This window comes from Cordyceps fumosorosea (assembly GCF_001636725.1).
Source record: "Cordyceps fumosorosea ARSEF 2679 chromosome Unknown scaffold_10, whole genome shotgun sequence".
Classification (NCBI taxonomy): Eukaryota; Fungi; Ascomycota; class Sordariomycetes; order Hypocreales; family Cordycipitaceae; genus Cordyceps; species Cordyceps fumosorosea.
In genome coordinates, this window is record NW_017387310.1 from 180,613 (window position 1) to 200,818 (window position 20,206).

General features: G+C 54.0%; 2 protein-coding genes across 2 annotated transcripts; one reads left to right on the forward strand and one right to left on the reverse strand.

The window, feature by feature from the left end:
* Positions 1 to 7,094: 7,094 nt before the first annotated feature.
* On the forward strand, positions 7,095 to 9,500 carry ISF_04551 (hypothetical protein; the record flags this gene model as incomplete). The annotated part of the gene is made up of 1 exon (XM_018848157.1): positions 7,095 to 9,500. One exon carries the CDS (start codon positions 7,095 to 7,097, stop codon positions 9,498 to 9,500), a length of 2,406 nt encoding a protein of 801 aa, XP_018704491.1.
* A 1,406-nt stretch (positions 9,501 to 10,906) lies between these two features.
* ISF_04552 (hypothetical protein) lies at positions 10,907 to 14,617 on the reverse strand (the record flags this gene model as incomplete). Its single annotated transcript, XM_018848158.1, has 1 exon — positions 10,907 to 14,617. One exon carries the CDS (start codon positions 14,615 to 14,617, stop codon positions 10,907 to 10,909), a length of 3,711 nt encoding a protein of 1,236 aa, XP_018704492.1.
* Positions 14,618 to 20,206: the final 5,589 nt, after the last annotated feature.

Sequence of the window (20,206 nt, forward strand, 5' to 3'; positions counted from 1 at the left end):
GGTCCGGTGGGGGGGGGGGGGGCAAGTTTGTTGCTTGCTCTCTCGTGGGTTTGAGTAGGAACGGGTAGGAGAACAAAGAAAGATGCGACCAAGGCGGGGACCTCGAGTAAAGTGACAATGGGCTACTACCCGGCGCGTGAGCAGGAGATGCGGCTCGGAGAAGACGGGGCCGGAGGGCCCGCCGGAGTGCCATGAGTGCCATGGTAAGTGCCACGGTATTATGTTATGACTACTTACATAGCTGAGGACGTCGACATCGTACGGTTAGTGGCCAGGATTCTTTTTACCGTCCACGGCGGCACGATGGCGTAACTACTCCGTCCAAAAGCCTGAATTTCGTAGATTTGGATGTGCGTCAAGCTAGTCAGCCCGTCTCATGCAATTGCATGGGGATTTTGCCTCTTTCGGGCTAAACATTACAGAATATGTCCAAGGTGGATGATGCGCCTCTGCGCGCAGCTCGTCGCACGTTGATAAGACTAGTTAGTAAGTCACCACTTGAGTACATCTCTGTTTACAGCTTCTCCTCGTCAGTGCGGAGACCTGCCCCGTGAACGAGCTTGTTGGCTTGGGGCTAGTTAGTTTTCACGGGATGAGACAGGAAGGAGAGAGAAGGAAAGAAGGGTGGCTGTATAGACAGAACCTGTAACTAGCCTTTGAGCCAAGGTTTGGGGGTTTGGGGTTCGTCAAGGCATTGTTCTACAAACACCTTTGGCCTCGCAGGCTGTCAGCTGGCCGGGAACACCTTGGGAATGGGTTTCACTGAGGCATGCCTACTATGTAAGCGAGCTCGGTACTCGACTGTTGCGGTGCAGTTGGCCGGAGCTGGCATCTAAACCAAGCCTAATATGCTAATACGACAGTACCACTGAAACGCATTGCACCGGGCAGTAGGAAGCTAGATCCAGGAGTCAACGGTGGGAGAAGTCGTTTGAAGTTCCGTATCTTAGCGTGCACTTGGGTGATGTATATACAAGAGAGCCTGGTATGTTGCAAGGCTTGTAACTCGATATGGAACAGAAGACAGCCTGTCTATTAAATCCATCAGCAGACGGCTCCAGGTCAACCTGAGGGTTGCCTGTTGTGTCGCTTGCGCAAGCATGACGGCGGCTGCCTGCATGCAAGTCACTCTAGCTGAGGCATGTCTGACTTGACGCATCGGGTTGTCACTTGCTGGGTTGTCAATCAGCGGCCATCCATCATGACACGATGATGCCGGCTGATGTTGCGGTGAGTGGACATCAGACAGAAAGAGGCCTCGATCTGAGGCCGATGGACCCCTAGAATGTGCGACTTGACCAGTTGTTGTACAGGCCGTGGTGCAAGTGACGTGGCAAAGAGGCCTGTTTTATTAGCATGGCGTCGACTTGTTCATGCTCTGGCTATTGGCATGGTCAGTTGGTGTTATTGGCCCTGGCATCAAAATCCAGCCGCAGCCACGGTCCTCGTAGCGTCCGCCAAGTCGATGCATGTCTCAGACTAGTTCGCAAAGAAGAAAAACACAAGTAGATAATAATGTAACTAGCATAACTTGAGAGGGTCACTCGAGTTGTACGACGCGTTTCTATTTATTGATTCCCAAACTAGTAACACAAATGATGAATGGGTTGGGTGGTGGTTGTTGTTGTTGCAACAAACCCGCGGGGAAAAAGAACAGGATGCTTTGATGAGGCGGGCAGCAGGAGGAGGGATTGCGGCTCTGTTCCCTTTTCGACCAATTCTCTTTTGTGTTTCGGGTCTTGGCTTGCAGCTGTAATTTTAAACACGACAAAAAAGCTAAATCATATGCACGCCTGATGGGACTTCTGTGTGTTTGTCTTATTTAATAAGAATGGGCGAGCCCAGCCTGTGCACTTGCAGCTGGGCTGCTGGCCATCAGCGAATAGGCGAACAGCGGTGGGAGGAGAAGGGCCCTTTGTGGTACATGGTAATTTGCGAGAAGAAAGGAAGAATAGGGGGCATTGTTTAAAAATGTGGAAAAAAAAGAAGGGACGAAAAGAGAAAGTATGCAGAAATGAAGATGTTTGCGTGACTCCATACTGACACCTGTACACACGTCCATTAAATCTACGCACGTACCGAGATGCGCTCATTGAAAAGCACCAAGGTCCTTCTCATGTTACCTGTGTATGTACATACATAGCTTATAGGATTCATGCGCTGTACATAGGTACACATGGCCGGTGCGTGCGGAATGCCTCGGAAAGATCTCGCATAAAACGACTGACATACATATGCATTTGGTACCTGCAAATAACTCACTCCATCGACCCATTGGGGCAAAAAAGGAAAAAGACCACTGGCAAGCAAGCCACGGGATGGATGCATGCGAGAAGCATTGGGAGATGATGCGCACGGGAGCAACAAGGCCAAGGATCCGCCTACAGGGCCAACCAACCATTGGCCGTCCTTTGTTGGGCATCGGATAGAAGTCCACCTCTGTAGCAAGAATGAAAATGATTGGGTTGAGACATGAAAAGTCAAAGTGAGAATGAGCGCAACAAGGCGGCTACAGAGGGGGTGAAAGAAGACACGGGAGAGGGGCGGAGGAAGAAGGCGTCATGCAAGCCAGAAACTCGAGCTCAAACTCGGGCGGCCAGTGGTGAATAACGAAAAAAACCGGTGGCATAACAAGTGATGGTTGATTAATAGGCCATCAGCGCTATTATATCACATCGCCATATACGGCAACATTTTTCGTGGGCGCCGGGCGCCTGCTGGATTGCAAGTGGACTCAACAAGCAAGGACAAGTTGGCGCCATCTGCAAGTCAGCCAGGAAAGGCACGGCATCAGTGGATAACAGCTTGCAGTAGTTTTACACAGAATCAAAGTCAACCAAGCAACTGCGCTCCAATGACGCAGTTGCGTGTGCATGCGCCAGTTCTGGGGCTCAGCCAGCGGAACAGAGCGGCAACCAGTCACCAGTGAGGAAGCCGCAAAGGCTCTGGATAGGCAAAGAGGAAGGCTGACTGCATTGTGGAGTTGGATGGAAAAGCCACAAGTCAAACAGGATATAAAAATAAAAAAAATAAGAATTTGAAGAAATGTGGACAGACAACATGGGACAAATGGGGCTCTTGGAGACGAAACAGTCCAGCTCCTGCAAGGCAAGGCGGACGGACATGAAGGACGGACGATGCATCTAGATGTGGAATGAGAAGAGATAACTGGGAGCACGAATAAGAAGTATGCCTGGGAGAGAGCGGGCTTATAATTATTCCCTTCACAGCTGGCAAGGCTGAGCAGACATGGTACCAATGTAGGTTACCGACGGATAATTGCCATCAAAACGCAGAGTGCTTGGGCACATTGTCAGTGAGCGCTTGTCCTTGTTAGCACTCCCGATATACGCCTTTTTTTGCAGCTGTGGACATGGGCCAGTAACGGAAATGAGGCACGCAAGGGGGCAGCGCAACGGGTGCGACATGACCAGGGCTCGTTTGTTTCTGACGGAACATGCATGTCAGACCTTTTTTTTTCTCCTTGTCTTGACGGCCGTTGCGAGGAGAAGAGGAAAAAAAAAAAAAAACTAAGGCTTGGGTGCGATGGAGGAAGCTGTCGTGTAAATAAGGTTGGAGCTGTTAGTGACGAACAGGTTGGATGCTCGCGTGGTTACGCTTTCCTAAATTTTCTGCATTCGAGGTCATCTTTCCTTTGCACTAATTCGGTACGATATATCATGTCGATACGGGCAAATATTGGCTTGTACGTACTTGCACCGAGTTGGCATGTGTCAGCTCTAGAAGCTGCCGTTGTGTCCAGACGTCGTCCGCCTCTCCCTCATACCTATGTATGTATGCACTGTAGGCCCCCACCCGGACGGATGTTTGTTGCTGGTCACTGAAGGCAGTTGAATTGATGGGAGAAGAATTTATTATTAGCAGATAACTAGCAATGCAGTCTACTGTATGTCGCGGTACACAGCATCGACGTCGGCGGCTGTTTTGACTCTCTCTATGGTCTGATTTTTTTCTCGAAAAATTATTGACCACTACCATCTTCTCTTCTTTCTGTCCGTCAACCGTCTATCATCGCATTGACTTACTCCGAACGGATCCTGCAGTTCGTTGTGCTTCCGCTCCGGTCAGTGGTTGATTGCTCGTCTTGTTTATTATTAGCCCAGTCCTTGTTGGCTCGGTTTCCCACCTCTGGCTGGGCCCCCCGTCACATGCCCCACGCCGAGCTGCGTGGTACCGGTATCACCAGCATGTTGAATCTGGATCTACAGATTACATTGTTCACGACGCCTCTTTTTTTTTTTTTTTTTCTCTCTCTCTCTCCCTGTTCCAAACCTTTCTTCTTTTCTCCTGTCTCTTCTGGCTTACTTGTCCCATTGACGTATTCAGACCTGTACAAAATCACATCGCACCTGCAGTAAATTCAGACATTCCCAAACAAGCGCCCCATGCGCTGTGAATTGAGCTTGCAGCGGCCAGCCTCTAAAACACAGTGCTGTCCGAGCCAGTGGACCCCCGGGGACCCCGCTGCTGCGCCGGCGAGCCTGGCTTGTACCAGTACGGCACCAGTACAAGTTGGCTAGGCCTTGTAGCATCCCCTTGCAGCGCACAGTTGAATTAAAAAGTTGTTGCTAGGAATTCATTTATATTCATGTCTCTTCTTGTTCTTCTTGTTCTTCTTCGCCCTCTCCCTCTCCTCTTTTCTCTATTTTGTTTTTCGGGCATTACTACAATCAAAGAGCTGCTCTGCCCTGCGAGGTATCTGCAAACGCGGGCCTGCATCTTGTAGCTGGACCTCCATACCGGGTGGCTGTTTTATTTACCTGCCAGTACCTTGCCTTGGTGTTTATTTACCAAAACGCTAATCTAATCCGGCCCAGTCACTGGTCATCCATCCACTGGCCGTCCACCACTGACCCCCATTCGGCCTTGGACTCGGCCTGCTTGTTGCCCTGCTTTTTCCTTACCTACCACTTTACGCATACCAAAACACAAACACCACACAAGCTCTCTCCTCTCCTCCCTTCCTCCATTGCAGGCAGAACAACACAGAAAAAAACATCACGTCCATTCCCCGTCCGCCTCAAACCTCACTCCGTTGCTGTCTCATTCGCAAACGTCCTTGCCAGCGGGACAATGCATCGCGCATTCCATCCATAACCTCACCTCTCCCCTCAATCTTAGAATGCTCGTCCTGCATTTCTCTTGCTGACCAGCCAGGCGCCAGCCATCATGCAGACGGTTCCCAGTGTAAGTTTATCAACGCCTCAGCACCACCACCTCGACCCCTCGCCCAACCCTTTTTGACTTTTGCCCATCTCTCTTCTGATATCTGCCTCTCTTCTTCCCCTTTCCCTTTCCCTTTCCCTCTTCCTCTTTCTCGATCCCATAATCGCCAGCTCTCCTTCTCTGCCATCCCCTTCCCCCCTCTTCCCCCTCCCCTCCTAATCCTCTTGCTTCGTTCATTCGCTCCTTCATACCAAACCCGTTGCAGCTCGCCTTGGCCTTCATCTCAAATGCATACCTGAGCCTCGTCAATCCCCACCGAATCCGTCGTTGATGCTCTTTCCGCGTTTCTCTCCCTCCAGCCGTGGCACCTTCAATTCCCCAGTCTCGCTGACCTCTGCGCCTCGACGCCCTCCATATAGCTCGTTGGCACCGGTACTGCCATTGCTGCCGCTGCCAGTGGCCTGGTTTTTGGCCACCCCCCGGATTCCGAAAGATCTGCCGGCCGCCGTGTTCTTCACAAACGGAATGCTTCCCTCGACCCATCACCGACTCGGCATGATCGCTTGACCTCTGCCTCCGTGTCTCGTCCCGCCACGAGCCGCCCCCAAGAGCCAATCGCCATGGCCGCCCACGATCTGAACCACTTGACGCTCCCTCGCCCTGCGTCACGCTCTCGGCCCCCGCTGTCGCGCTACCAACGACCTCAATCCTCTCAGTTTCCCAGTCGCCGTCCCTCTACCAAGAATAATAATATACTCGCAAACGACACCCACCCTGCCTCGCCTGGTCAGCCAGACAGTCGCCGAAACTCCCTCTCCTCGACCGGCTCATGGATGCGAAGGCTTTCTCTCCGCCCTCTGTCCCAGCACGGCTCCAGTCCTCGCTCTAGTATGGTCGTCGACGGGCAGTCCGTTGCGCTGTCACACTGCTCAACAGCACCGATTCTGCGTCCCAGGACAGCCGCCCCTAACCTGCCGCCCAATAAGCTCGTCAAGAGATGTCCCTCGATAAACAAGGATGATTCCTACACATTGTCTCGTTCCAGATCAAAAGGGCACTTGCCAACCTTGCGTCGACCGGCCACGAGCCACCAGCGTACCGCTACGCTCGAACAGCTACGTTTGAATGCACAGGAAAACCAGGGACCTCGGCAATCTGGAGAGCCGCCCAAGTATTCCTTTGAGCAGCGCCCAAGCACCGAGTCTGTATGCACGGGATCCAACACGACCGCTAGCCAAACCTTGCCAGAGAATGCGCACTGGTCGTCATTCTTTCACACGAGAAGAACCAATCTGGCTGCAGATGGTCGTCCTGCTACTGGCAGTCCCCGCTCGAGAGCCAATACCGTGCGACGCATATCGGCCAAGGCTATTTCGGCGTGCCAGACCACCGTTCATCTGGTGAAGCCTAAAATGGTTTCTCCATCTCGTCCGTCATCTCTGCGCCGTGGACCGTCGATTCAACTGGCACTGGCAGCACCAGCAGAGATTGTGCCTGAGCAGGTCGGCAAGGGAGAGCAAGGAGAGCAGAAGCAGGGACGAGGTGTAGCTATGCAGCCTCATACCCTGGTGGTGCCGACTCGGACGGAGGGTAGCGGGGATGATGTAGCTCAACGGCCGTCGTCGTCGATGCGCATGAGAAGATCCTTGTCTACGTCATTTGCAACAGTCACGGGTCATCTGGTATCCAAAACGTCTGGCAGCATTAGGCGTCCGAAACGAGACGAGCGCCAGGCGACCTCTGGAGGCGCTGGGGCTTCTGGGGGTGTTGCTAGCGTGGGCAGGCGACATGCGTCAGCGCCCATTAGCGGCTCTCCGGCGGTGTTAGCGGGCGTGGGGCATGGCACCACGAGCCTGGAGCCACCAATCGCTTCGCTAAAACGAGGTCCGCCTGCGACGCTACCCAGGATGGCTTCTGCTTCAGCTGCCTTTGGTGCGCCTCTCCAGGTCCAGAAAGCCCAGCATTCTCAGCAGGACCAGCATGCGACTGATGGGCGTGACCATCAGAAGCATCAAATTCAGCACTCCCACCAGCAAGCTACCCAGCGCTCCATGCAGCACCCACAGCGCCGCCAATCCTCCGGCCCTCGACTCGGTTTCATCCCTCCCGCTGCCCAGCACCCTCTCTACAGCGCCTCTACAGGTACCTCCGCCACTGCCACCACCAACGCGGCCACTGCGCCCACTACATCCTCCTCCACCAACATCTCTTCATCGTTTCACAGTCCTCATACCAGAGTCCTGTCCTCCCCACTAACCCCCCCGCCTCAGCGTGCTCTGAATTTTCAAACCGACAATTCTTTGCATCGCGCTGTCTCTTCTGCGCCTGCATTCGGCCCTGCTGGCGGGGTAGCTGCTGGCGCGACTACTCTTCCTTCTGTTCGGCCTCTTCAGCCTTCTACCAGCTCCACGGCCAGCTCGGCAATGTCCACCTCCCACCAGAGGTTCCTCTATTATGAAGCCTCACCCCAAACGGAAGCATTCGATAGTGACGGCAGAGGCTTTACGTCTGGCGACGACGACGACACAGATTTCAAGAGCGATACCCTTTATGACTCTCTCCGCACCGTTGCCTCTAGCCGCGCCAGGGCCGTTGACACGCCGCTCGAATCCGTCTACGACGAGTCGCCCCCCAGCACTGCTAGCAACGGCAAGTCGCGGCGCCTCTCCATCCACGAAATGCTCGATAAGGCCTGGGATGGCGACGACAGAATCACGGAAGAAGACGAAACCTCACAGACACCGGTCCGTGCCCCGTCCGCCACTAAGGTAAATGCGTCTGCCCATCGCGACACACGCGGTGGCTCCTCTCCCGACGTTCTGCGGCTCGCCGAAAACTCCATTCACAGCCCCTTTCCTGCCAATGACCTTGCACGAATGTCTCTGGACGATGATTTCGACGACGATTGGGCCCGCTACGAAGATGAGGAAGCCGACTCTCATATTAGCCCTCTCTCAGCTCCCTCCAAAAGCTCCCTGAACGCCAAGGGCATGAACCCCAATGTCCGGCTCGCTCTCGCCAACATGGCCAACGGAAGCCACGACGGTGAAAACTCGCATGGCACCGAGCGCCCCCTTAGTAACATTTTTGACTGGAGTGAACCCTCGACCCAGGACAAGCACGATGCCGAGCGACGTTCTGGCCGCCCGCAGACTGCCTACACAAAGCAGACAGTAGACCCTAGAGGAGGTCGTTCTGCCAACCGACGTGGACCTGCGCCTGCGCATGTAAGGAGCCAAAGCGTGCCGGTGGTCCACGATGCTGCCGACGAATGCAAGTCCACCGCCGCCAAGTATGGAACCTGGGGTCTCGGTACCAAGACTGTTAGCGAGGATTGGGACGAGGACTTCGAATTTGGTTCTACCACTGGCAATGAGGACCGCGAAAACGAGTCCATGTTTGCCGTTCCCGAATCCATTCGAGCCAGCCAGCCTAGCGTAAAAGCGCACTCTGGTCAAATCAGAGAGCTCTCTCTCCTCGTTAACGACCTCAAGAGACTTTGTCGCCACGGTCGTGACATGGGCCTCTTGGAAGGCTCACAAAAGGCGTTCTGGAAAGAAGCAGAAGGCGTCATCGCGCTTGCATCCCCGGACGATGAGACTATGGACGACGACGCGGATTCGAACCCCTCCGTGGACCTCGACGCATTCGACGGTAAGGCCAAGCAAGGAGACCAGCGGCCCAAGACCCCCGAATCCGAGCAGCAGCTTCACCTCGCATCTCCCAAGCTCGAGCCATCCTCTGTTTCCAAGACTGCTGTCCTGCGTGAGCGCCATTCACCACGCCGGCGTTCCGTCTTTTCTCCTGACGATGACATTTTTGGCGGAGCCGACAGCTCAGCGGATAAGAAGGCTAGCCCGCTACCAAAGAAGACAAGCCAAAAGCCGTCGCAGACGCCGGAACGCCTTGCCGACGTTAATGGCGTCGTGCGAACCGTCATGGAGGCTATGCAGCATCGTAGCGACTCGGACACTATACCCGACAGTGGCAAACCTAGCAGAAAGGTCCAGTTTGATACAAACAGCTTGAGGGCGCTGGTTAAAAGATCTGGCGAGCTCCGTGACACCCTTTCGGATATCATCCGCAGGACAGATCAGCTCACCCAGAGCCCAGCGCGTCCTCTCCGACACGACCGAGACCGCGGCCCCGATTCGAGCCCGGCGTTTACTCGCGTCTTTGACGACCCTGGCTCCAGTCCTCCCCGCCGTGTTACGAGAAGCCGCGGCAACACCACCCTGAAACAAACCACATCACCAGACAGCTCGCCACCCCCGCAAATAGAACGACGATTTCCGTTGATGACGGTACGATAACGGCGGCACTACTGTATTCATGTTGAAACGTTGCCATCCCTCCGTACGTTGACGATACGTGGGATGGGGCAGTGTATAAAGATTTAATGTTTTTTTTTGTTATCTTTGCATAGCGATGGCTTTGGGCTCTGGTGTATTACTCTTGACAACGATTGTTGTTCTCTCCTTTTTTTTTCATGAGAATTCCTACTACTCTTAGAATCATGTTTTGCTTTTGGCGCCGTGAGATATATGTTCAACGGCATTGCTACATTATCTTTTGCCGAAGCACCAGTTGTGGGTACGGCTTTGCTAAGTCAACCAGGGCAGGCGGACTTTGATTTTGTTTATTTTCCCCTGCTTAGTTGCATTTTGCACGGACACGCGTCCTTCTCTTTTTGGTGACCCAAGCGCAGCACGCATTAATAAGAAAAAGATTTTCCGATGAAGGAGAATTGCTGGCATAACTTGTTTCAGAATTCCTCTTTTGACTTTGGGTATGGGGGCGGCGGCCCCCATTATTTGCAACATGGGAACCAACCCCAGACTACAGAAGAAAGAGAGAAAGAAAAGAATCACAGACAAAAAGGGAAAAGGTCAAGACGGCCGTGGAAAACGGGATTTTGCCGTGTGTACGTGTATAAACCTTTTGTGGGTTGTTATTGATATCTCGATATATCCCATTCTCGTCCGTATACTTCTGTCCGTTCCTCCGCATGCGTGTTGTCTATTGGCTCTTGCTTGGCGTCGCTGTCGTCATGCCAACACCTTGTACAGATTACGGATATATGGGTTCTTAAAAAGTGATGTGTGGTTCCTCTTGTCTGGAGGGAGGCTTTGCTGTTAATTCATTGTCCGGGGAAAAAGAAAAAAAAAGGGGGGGGACCATCTTTGATTCCGGGGAAACGAAGATGTAACTGCTTTTCCCGGGCGGCAGCCCGTCGCAATTCTGAAAGAAGAATGGACAGAGAGGGACATCTGCGCAGGGCGGGCAAAACGGTCAGGCGTAGAGTTGGTTGTGGCAGACCCTTTTACCATATGGCTTGATAAATGCCCTTGGCGAAGTCCTAAAGTATATTGAGACAGAGGCGAAGAGAAGGATGAAGACGCGTAAAGTATCAACTGCATGCTATAATTTGCTATTTATTGATTTCGTTACCATGGGATGTGTTCGTTCGCTTTGAAAAGACAGAGCACCGCCGTAAAAACTAACGCCGAAATTCCAAAAATCCCCATTGCCAAATATCGCACTCCTAAAAACGCCAATTCTTGCATCATGCTTACGCAGCTAGTCATGCTTGCTCGCATCAGCTCATGTATGACTTTGCTGCCAATCCTTTCAAACCCAACACCAATACAGACTGGAATGCCAGCGAGAGAAGAAGAATATATATGTATAATATAAGAGTATTAAAAATAATACAGAATCAACGACGTCGAGGCTTAGGGGCCCCGTTGACGATAGAATGCAGGTAGCCTGTTGCAGCGGGATGCACGTTGTCTGAGGTGACGTGAAGCACGTCCACAGCGAACACAGGATGGAACCGGCTCGAGTCAAAGAAAAGCTCTTCCTTCTCCTCAAGCTTTTCCTCCTGATGCTGCTGCTCGATCACTTCTTCCTCGGCGACGGCCGCGGGGATCACCGGCTTAGATTGCATAACTTCGCGGAACGCCGCGTCAAGTTCCTCCTGGGCGGCTTGCAGGGAAGCCGTCTTGCGGTGTGCGGGCTGCTTCGACGCGGCAACGGAGCTGGCTGACGTCAATTCGGAGCGCAGAGAGTATGTGTCAGAGACTGAAGCGGAATCCTGATCCGAGAGCGTGGATGCGCCGCCCGGTGAGACGGGGCGAAGTGTGGTGGAGAGAGCGAGCCAGTTGGGAACTTGGCGAGTCGGCGTCTGCGTCGTCGTCGACCAGAGCGAGGCGGAAGATAGAGTGGCCAACGGTCTGCGGTCAATGCGCAGCTTGCGAGCTGTGTCTAGGGCCGCGGGGCGTTTTTCGGTTGTTTTATACTGGTCGCGGATGTGCGAGGCGTTCCAGAGACCCTCAGTCTGCTCAACCGAGAGGGCAGCCGGCTGAGACCAAAGCAGCTGAATTGGAAGGATGGGTTTGTTGGGTATAGAGGTGAGAGAAGGAGCAGGAGCAGCAGGAGCAGCAGGAGCAGCAGGAGCAGCAGGAGCAGCAGGAGTAGCAGGAGCAGCAGGAGCAGCAGAAGCAGGCTTGGAGCTGGTCCAAAGACTGCTGCTGCGAATCACATCTTGGGCTGAAGGCCTGGGCCTAGGCCGAGAAGATCGAATCTTCTTTGCTGTGTAACGGCTCCATTCGCCCTCCTCCTGAGGCAAGCCAAAGAAAACGCGAGCAACTGGTGCAGGAGGCGTCCAGAGTCCATGTGGTTGAGGAGTAGTTTTGACTGGCGCGGAGGGTTGGTTCATGCTGAATTCTGTGGGAGAGGGAGAAGTGAGGAAAGGGGTTGAAGGGGCGGTCGAAACGGGGGATGCGTCCTGGGAAGACTGCCAGAGACCGGAAGTGGCGGCTGTAGCAACGGGTTCAGCATTCTTGGGTGAGTGTAGCCAAAGGGAAGTGCTGGTGATGCTGGCCGGCTCCGACTTGCGAGGTGCTGCGCGAAGCGTTTCGTCCTGCTTGCCCAGGTACTGTCTCCACGTTTTCGCATCAGGCTGAGCGAGACCAGCGGATTTTCTGGCGGTGGTGGTGTACATGGTGTCGGATGTCCAAACAGAGTTATCGGAAGGCGGCAGAGGGGGCAGCGCCTTGTCCTTGTTTCCGAGCGTAGAGTCCTCTAGTATTGCGGTGGGCAGAGTTCGGACTGCTAGGACTGTCGTCTCGTCGGTAGAAGCAAATCCGGCACGTGAAGGTGGTCGGTATTCTTCAGAGTCCGGAAATAGACTGCCACGAGAAGGGACCGCGCTTGAGCGTAACAGATTGGCGATTTCCCACAAGGTAGTTTCGTCAAAGGCCTCGTCTTCGTCGTCAGAGTAGCCTTCGTCACTGTCTGCGGCAGGAAGCTCGTCGTCAGAGTAGTGATCGAAAAAAGAAGCAGGATAGACTTCAGAAGGCAAGACAGGTCCTTGGGAAGCAAGAGTTGCTCCAGGGAGTGGTACCGAAAATGCCGAGGGTAGTTGAGGTTGGAGTGTGGCGATGTCAGAGGTTTCTCCCCAGGGAAATCGAAAAAATCCAAGAGTGTTGTGCTTGCTATCACTGAGAGGTTTGGGGCTTTCTGGAATATCCGGAAGCAAGGTGATTCTTTTGCTTCGCCGCGGCGGTCTTTGAGTGACTGGCCGGTGCGGACTTTGCGTTTGCTCTGAAACTGCAGTTGAGACTAGGTTTTCCCGAGGCAGTGAGCTGGATGACGTGGGTGACGCGAGGGCTTTATTAAAGCTTTGCCGTGCTTGTATTCCTTCTCCGTCCCCAATCAAAGGAGAAGTGCTCGCAAAGTTTCTGACCGGGTTACTGGGCTCCTCCGCAATGTCTGCTGCCTGCTGCAGTGTTTCGGAAGCTAGGGCGGCTGTATCTGAGTCGATGCTCCAGTGCGATACCGGAAGTGGAGACGCAAAATTGACGGGTCTGGGCTCAGTCCAGGAACTGAAATTATAATTCTTGGCAGATGCAGAGTCAGTTTGCTTGACTTTTTCAACGTCTTCCTCGGTTTTGTTAGTTTCGGAGGCAGTTGGGTGATTCGCAGGCTGGCGGAGTGCAGATATATCGTTTGTCATCGTCGTGGGCACCAGACCGTCTTTATTGCGTGACTCTGACTTGCCGAATTTGGCTCGGTTTTCCACCTCGCCCAAGATAGCCGGGGCCGAGCCTTGGTCGGTGAAACCAGAGTTGCTCCGAACAGTAAGCTCACTGGCTGCAGGGTCGGATTTCTCGTCATCAGCCGGGGTTTTGGTGTTGTTTTCCGTGGCCGTGGCGCTAGTAGGGTCCATACCCCGGCCAATTACTGGTAAACCTAGATCAGGCGACCTCAGGACTGGAGATGGCGGGGACGAGGCAAGATGCAAGTCTCCGCTTGCCAATAGCGACCTGGAGGATCTGGCAGATGAGGGCGACCGGTCAGCTAGATTACGGCGGATGTCTAGCCAGTGCGTTTCTTGGGCCCCCATTTCTGCTTCAAGATTTTCCAGAAGCTTGCGACGCTGCTTATCCTCACTACCGCTTTCTGAGTCAGCCTCATCTAGCTCCCTCAGCTGCTGCTGTATTATGTCGAGTGCATGTTGAGGAGACTCTAGGGGTGGCACTGGCGACTCAGCAATTCTGGTTGGCTTGCTAGATCTGCCGAGCAGAAGAGGAGTCGGTGCCAGCACACGCCGGGGAGACTTTTGACCATTCTTGCGGTCAGAAAATGTTGGACACACATCCCCCACACGACGATGCCACCTGGCTTGCGGCCCCAAAGAATTCCTTTGCGAGCTGAGTCCACTGTAGGAACCCTCTGGGTCTGTGTCCAGAATCAAAGGAACAATCTCGTCACCATCGTGCTGCGAGGTAGTACTTGATCGTGCACTGCTTGGCACCGATTTCAGCTCCGACAGTGGCGCCGCTGGGTTCAGCATGGAGACATGCCGCATCTCTTCGACTGGTAGTACTGGCGAAGACTGCCGCCGGACATTGTAAGCGAATTCGGGTTCCACACTGGCTCTGCTACCGAATTCTGTAGACTCTGACGGTGCCGTTTCGGGATCCACGTCGACTGCATTGTATGGCGTCGAGTTAGCAAAATAGCTGATCCCGGAACTATAAAATTCATCGATGCTGCCTGGTGTGACCGTCTTGCTCGCATTATCCGAGATTTTCAGGTAGTTTACTCCAAGGGCACCGGCGCTCCTGGGCGGCTCCGGGAACGAAGGAATGCGCGAAATGGTATCATCCTCTTCGGATTCCATACTTGCCCGCTGCAACTCGACCGAGCCGCCCGAGCGCGACAATCGATGCCGATACACCACCGTAGGGGAGACTTTGATCGTGTATTCAGCCTTGTAGATTGAGCGCTTGCGAGGTATCGGCCTTGGACGATGGACAATAGAGTCTGTAGATGGAGAAGAGTTCGCCAAGGAGAGGGACTGGATTTGGCGTGAAACAGTGCCTTCTTCACCCCCGTCAGCAACTGCTTGGTTGGAAAACATGATTGCTTTGCCACGCTCGCCAGTCTCATCTGTAACATCGTTGGTGCGCTGCGCCCTTGGGTTCACTGGAATCCCAGTGACAGCCCTTAGCTGAACGGGAGTTTTGGCAGGGGCTGGGAGACTTTTTTCGGCCTCTCGCGAGTCCGGACGTTGTCTGGATGGCCGAATATCTCTCCTAACAGATCCAGGACCGCTACGCGTGAGAATAGATGCGCGGGCAGAAGCGGAAGCTTTGCTTTTATAGGCTGTTGGTGGAGTGGTATTAAGTTGCGCTTTGGAAAGTGGCATCGGCAGAGGCTCGACTCTGGGGACTAGCGGGCTCTCCGCGGCGCCGGCCCTTGGCCAGTTGGCATTCTCTTGCCTCAGTGGCGTCGGAATTTCAGGTGGTGTCCCCGGATCGATGAATATTCCAGAATTATCGCGCAAAACTGAGCTTCCGGACCCATTCTTTCTCATCGGGCTCTGGGGCGGTATCGCGGGAGGTTCTTCAAACGACCTGTCCATCGCCGCTTGGGGTGGCCTCCTGGGAGACCGCGGCGGAGGCGACAGAACCAGTTTAGATGTACTGAGTGTCGCGCGTGGTGATCGGCGGCGAAGCTCATCCGCGCTAGGCGATATTTTCGTACCCGTCGTCGCGGCTTTCGGCTGCAATAATGGGCGCTCGGACAACATGGCTGGCACGGAATTAGCAGCTAAGCCATCCTTTCGTTTGAAACTGGATTCTTGTAGAGTTCGTGTCACGGCCTGGCTCTGGCTGGCTCTATCCGCTGCCATGGCACTCGAGGTGACAGCTCTTTCTTGATACCTCTTTGCGGCCGTGGCTAAGTCCATGGTAGCGATTTCGTTCTCTATCTTGAGAGCGGAGCTTTCACGTATGACAGGATTTGAAATGGCCAGCTTGCCCTTTGGTTGCCTCTTAGGTGGGTTTTGGAGTACGATCGGAGCTGTAGCCGCGCGGATAGGTGGAAACAGCTGTCCTCGAGCAGGCGTGCCATCAACCCCCAACCTTGACTGGCTAGGCGCTTGAGGATTGAGCACCAATAGGGTCGTACTAGTTGCTCTGGAGCCTGGTTTGAGTAGTGAAAGTGGTCCGGTGCTGGGTTTCTGTGTCTGAGCAATGTGAAGACGCTGGCTACCGTCAGCCCAGGGTCTGTTGAAAACGTCTCGAGGCGGATCTGTGTCGCGGCTTTCGTCTGGTCGGCTAGGGAGAGCTTTGGAAGTGTCGGGGCTTGTGGAACCAGATTGCGGTAGGGGCTCCGAAAAGAGAATATAGGACCGAAACAGTACGACAAGACCTGGAGAATATTAGAGCCGCCGAATCGCGTCGTCCTGTATTGAACAAACCTATTAGTATAAGAAGGCCGACGGATGGCACGACAGTTCGGGTGGCAAAGGCAAATGCTTCGAGGCCGAATATCAGCGGAATACTTGTCTTGGGGTATCTGTTAGCATCGGTGAAAGAGGTCGTCAGAGCAGACTTACAGCCAGCCACGCTGCAAAGCCGGCAGTCAAGAAAGTAAGAATCTTGGCCGGCGCAAATCTAGTAGTCTGTATGTTCGGTGGGATAAATTCCCTTCTCTTCCAAATGAGGACAAAGAGCGCGAATACGATTAGAACGTCCGTTATCAGTGTGGCAATGCCAAGGGGAACCAGAATATTCTTGGCGATGCAGACCGAAAAGTCCTGCGGGCGCTGGACGGCGACCAAGACACCGCCAATTACAAAGCGCGTACCCAGCAGGGATTGTAGAAGTAGAATACTCCCGGAGCGCTCGTCCAAGTTGATTCGCAAGAGTAGAAACTCCTCAAAGGTGACACGGGCGAGCTGGTCGAAGGTGGCGGCTATGACGACGAGGATTTGACAGGCGGGGTTGGCATCGCCGCTGGTGAGGGTAGCCGCAAAATCTATGATGCTCCAAAGTGCCGAAGAGAGGAAGAAGGTAATGAGGACCAGCCTCATCCATTTTGAAACGGGCGCATCGCCGTTGGTAGGGCGGTTGCCGAGGTCGACGAAGCGGTATAGAGCTACGGTGGACGCCAAAGCGACGAGGCCACTGATGATGATTAGTTGAAAAGATGCGTAGCGGTAGTAGATGGCAGACTGACAACCCAAATGCTGCAATGAGGGCTTGCGTGCCGCCGGCGTTAGCCATGGCTAAGAGCCATACGAGAGGGCACCAAGAGCGACAGCAGCCAGGATTTAGAAAGGCGCCCAGGAAAGGTACTAGAAGACGAAGGGAGCAAAAATGAGAAGCCGGAAATGAAAAACGTCCCGATCAACCGCCATTATGAAATTCATATGTCAGTGAATCATCCTGAAGGGTTCTGGTGCTGTGTAACGGTATAGTTGAAAGAGCAAAGGAAGCTGTCCCCGGAAGAAGAACAAGGCGAGCAGCCAGGCATGCTCGAGAAACAAGGTGGAGGTCGGATAGATTCCCAAAGACTTTGCAGGACAAGCGCCAAGAAACCAGACCATTATGGCGGCACGAGTGCCAAACAGGAAACCATTCGGGCCAGTTTGTGGTTTGGGTGACCCGGGGCGGCATCGTCTCAAGCAGTGTCGCATGTCAAAGGCGGCTGCCCCACGGACCAGGAGCTGTGGTGGTTGGCCAACAGTCGGGCAGCGTTTCATGTAAAGAATCTGCGACGCGTGGTCGTGATTTGGCAGTGCTGTGGAAGGCTGTTGGCGCTAGACGAAAACGAGAACGACGATGAGGATTGAGGATATATGGGCATGTTGGCGAGTGCGGTGCAGTTGGCCATGTTCAGTCTGTCGTGTTGCTGTGGGTGGCATTGTAGACGGTGATGGGCCAACAGGCGGCCTGCTGGCGAAGCTGTCGGTCCCTCCGAAGGAAACATGGTGGGAAATAGCTGTTAGACTCTTTCCACACGTGTCAGGAACAAGTGGTCCGGCTAGTAGAGGGACAGAAAACGGCCCTTGATAGACGATGGACCTGAGTCGGAAGAGAAAGAGAGCTTGTTTTAGAGAAGGGTCACTGGGTGGACCTGAGGGATCTCATGCCTGGTGCGGCGCGGTTGGAGCTTCTGAGGCAACCGCTGGACCCCTTGACGCTGGGAGCAACGGCGGCCGTTGCCATTGTCTGTGAGGCGGGTTGGGTGATGCGAGCATGATGGCGATGATGGGCGTAGCTTGTTGATGAAGGGAGAAGAAGGAAGGGATTGGAATTGAAAGCTTCAACGACAAACGCGAGAGAGGAAGAGGGGAGGGGGTTCGGGTTGGCAGCTGGCGGTGGGCAAACGCCTGTCTGTTGGGCAGCAGTTGACAGGGCGCTGGCATGTGCTTGCTGGTCGCCTGCAGGAACTCAAGCCGCTTTATTTTCGTCGTCTTACAGCTGAGTACATAATTACTACATGCTGCTTGCACGCCACCATGCTACATCGGCAGCTTGCTTAACGGCTGTTGACTTCTTTCCACTGATTAGCCTCGGTATTTCTCATTCTGTCATTCTTGACAGAAAAAGAAATATCCAACGAGCAACAAATTGTCATCGTCCTCTCCCGTACCCCAGCCAAGCGTCGGCCCCCACCGGCCAGCCACATCACTGGCGCCGCCTTCTATAGCCGCTTGTACAGTACCTACTAATGGATGTACATACAGTACATAGTACACAGTTAGCTCTGTATAGACAGTGTGCTGCTGTACATACAAACTTACAAAGAGCCGTCTTGCAATACCTATAAACTACCTATACTAACAAACAGTGGGCGTCCCGTCTGTTCCCGTTCCGAGGAATCACAGATTTCCGTGTCCCATCTGCACTCATTCATCCAATCTTAGACTTTTGCTCTCTCATGCAATGGGGCCCTTGGCGACATGCCATTACCCATCCCACCGGCCGTCAAGGCAATCAATCGTACCGGGCTCTACCTCGGCCTCGACCGAGTTGGTTTCAACTGCAGCTCTCGTCCTGAGTGGATGCAGTGTGCCGGCCAGCCAAAACAAATCCCCAGCATGATTCGGGACGTCATGTGCAACAGCGTCGGGCCACGTTCTAGAATTTAGAGTTGCCGACTTTTGTGTGCTGCATTGCCCGCTCTGCATTTGCATTGTCATGCAGAGCTGGCGCCGGTCCAACCACGGCCAGGAGAGTCGCCCGTAAAGGTAACTGATGACTGCAGTTGGGATAAAGACGCATTGGATGTGCGTTGTGCAGGCAGAATAGAGGACTAGACTAATATGCCTTATTACTATGCGACATGCTGACAGACCCGACTACGATGGGGGACAAGTGTTAATAGGCACCGCGTGCCTTGGCCAGACAATGCCCATTTACCAGATTATCTTCCTCACTGACGATTGAGTTTTTTTACTCGACCTAGATTCCACCCACACCATTAAACAAAGATGAAAGGCACCACGGCCGCCCCGAGTAGCCGCCCGAACAGGACAAATTGATGCACCAGCGCATCTTGGCGGCGCAGCTACCACCACCGCGCGAAGACTTGCTCGTGTAGCTTTTCTTGAGCAACGCACCCAGTCCACCGTTCTACCTGGATTTTACTTACTGTATGATTCCTGCACGCATTTCCTGTTCTCCGCCGCTGGAAACCACGCGCACCTGGAGCTGGACGGTTTAGATAGATAGAGGAAGGCGTAGTGTATTAGTAGCGCAAGGCCGTGGCAAGAAGGGCAAGGCTTTGTGGACTGTGGCAGAAGCAGACAGCGATAACAGAAAGAACCCGCAAGACCTTGGTCGGGTAGCCTTGGCCTGTCATAAAGCGAGAAGCCCATTTGTTATCTTAGCAGATAGCTACAGAGAATATTGCCTCCAAGTCCTACCAGCCCGACCAGCCCGACCAACAAGCCGTCCACGGGCACTCGATGACTACAGTACAAGCCGCCAGTACACTGAGGCATCAACTTGCAACCGGGCCCCCCTCCCATATCTTATGCATGTCGTGCGCACTTGGACCTTGAAAATTTGCAATCGGCGTCACGGAGTAGAAGATTTTCTACAAAAGCGGCAGCAACCACTCCGTACGTTTTACCCGCTCGGGGTGGCCACCAGGGCTCTCACAGCGGGTACCCGGCCCCGGCCCCGGCGGCCCTCCCCCGCGAAGTTAGCTCATCACCACCTATTCTCCTCCCCCACCAGAAGAACCCCGCGCGCGGGGCCGAATCAGCCGCCCGCCGGCTCACAAAAAGCGACTCATCGCGACTCATAACGACCGAACCTGACGAAGAGTGACTTGGGCGCGCGTGCATTGTTTCTTCGTAGCGGCCCAGCCTGCATTGCAGCGGGCGGCGAGCATCCCATCAGTAGGAGTTGCCGTTCTGGGAACGTCGGTCCAGTCATGTCCTTCTTGTTCGTCAGCACCACCAGCCGCAGCCCCTCCTCCCGCGGCCGCCGTAGTTCCCGACAGGGCGCCGTGACGATGGAAGCCAAGCTAGTCACGGAGTAGACAAATGGCGTTTTTCGCATCTCTCGGTACCTATTAAAACCCCCAGCCCTCTCAGCCCCGACGCTTTCTCCAGAACTTCCTTCAATCGTACATCTTCCCCCCAGTCCCTTTCCCGCGCAGCAAGCCCCTGCCTCCCGTTCTTTTTTTTTTTTTTTTGCCATCATCT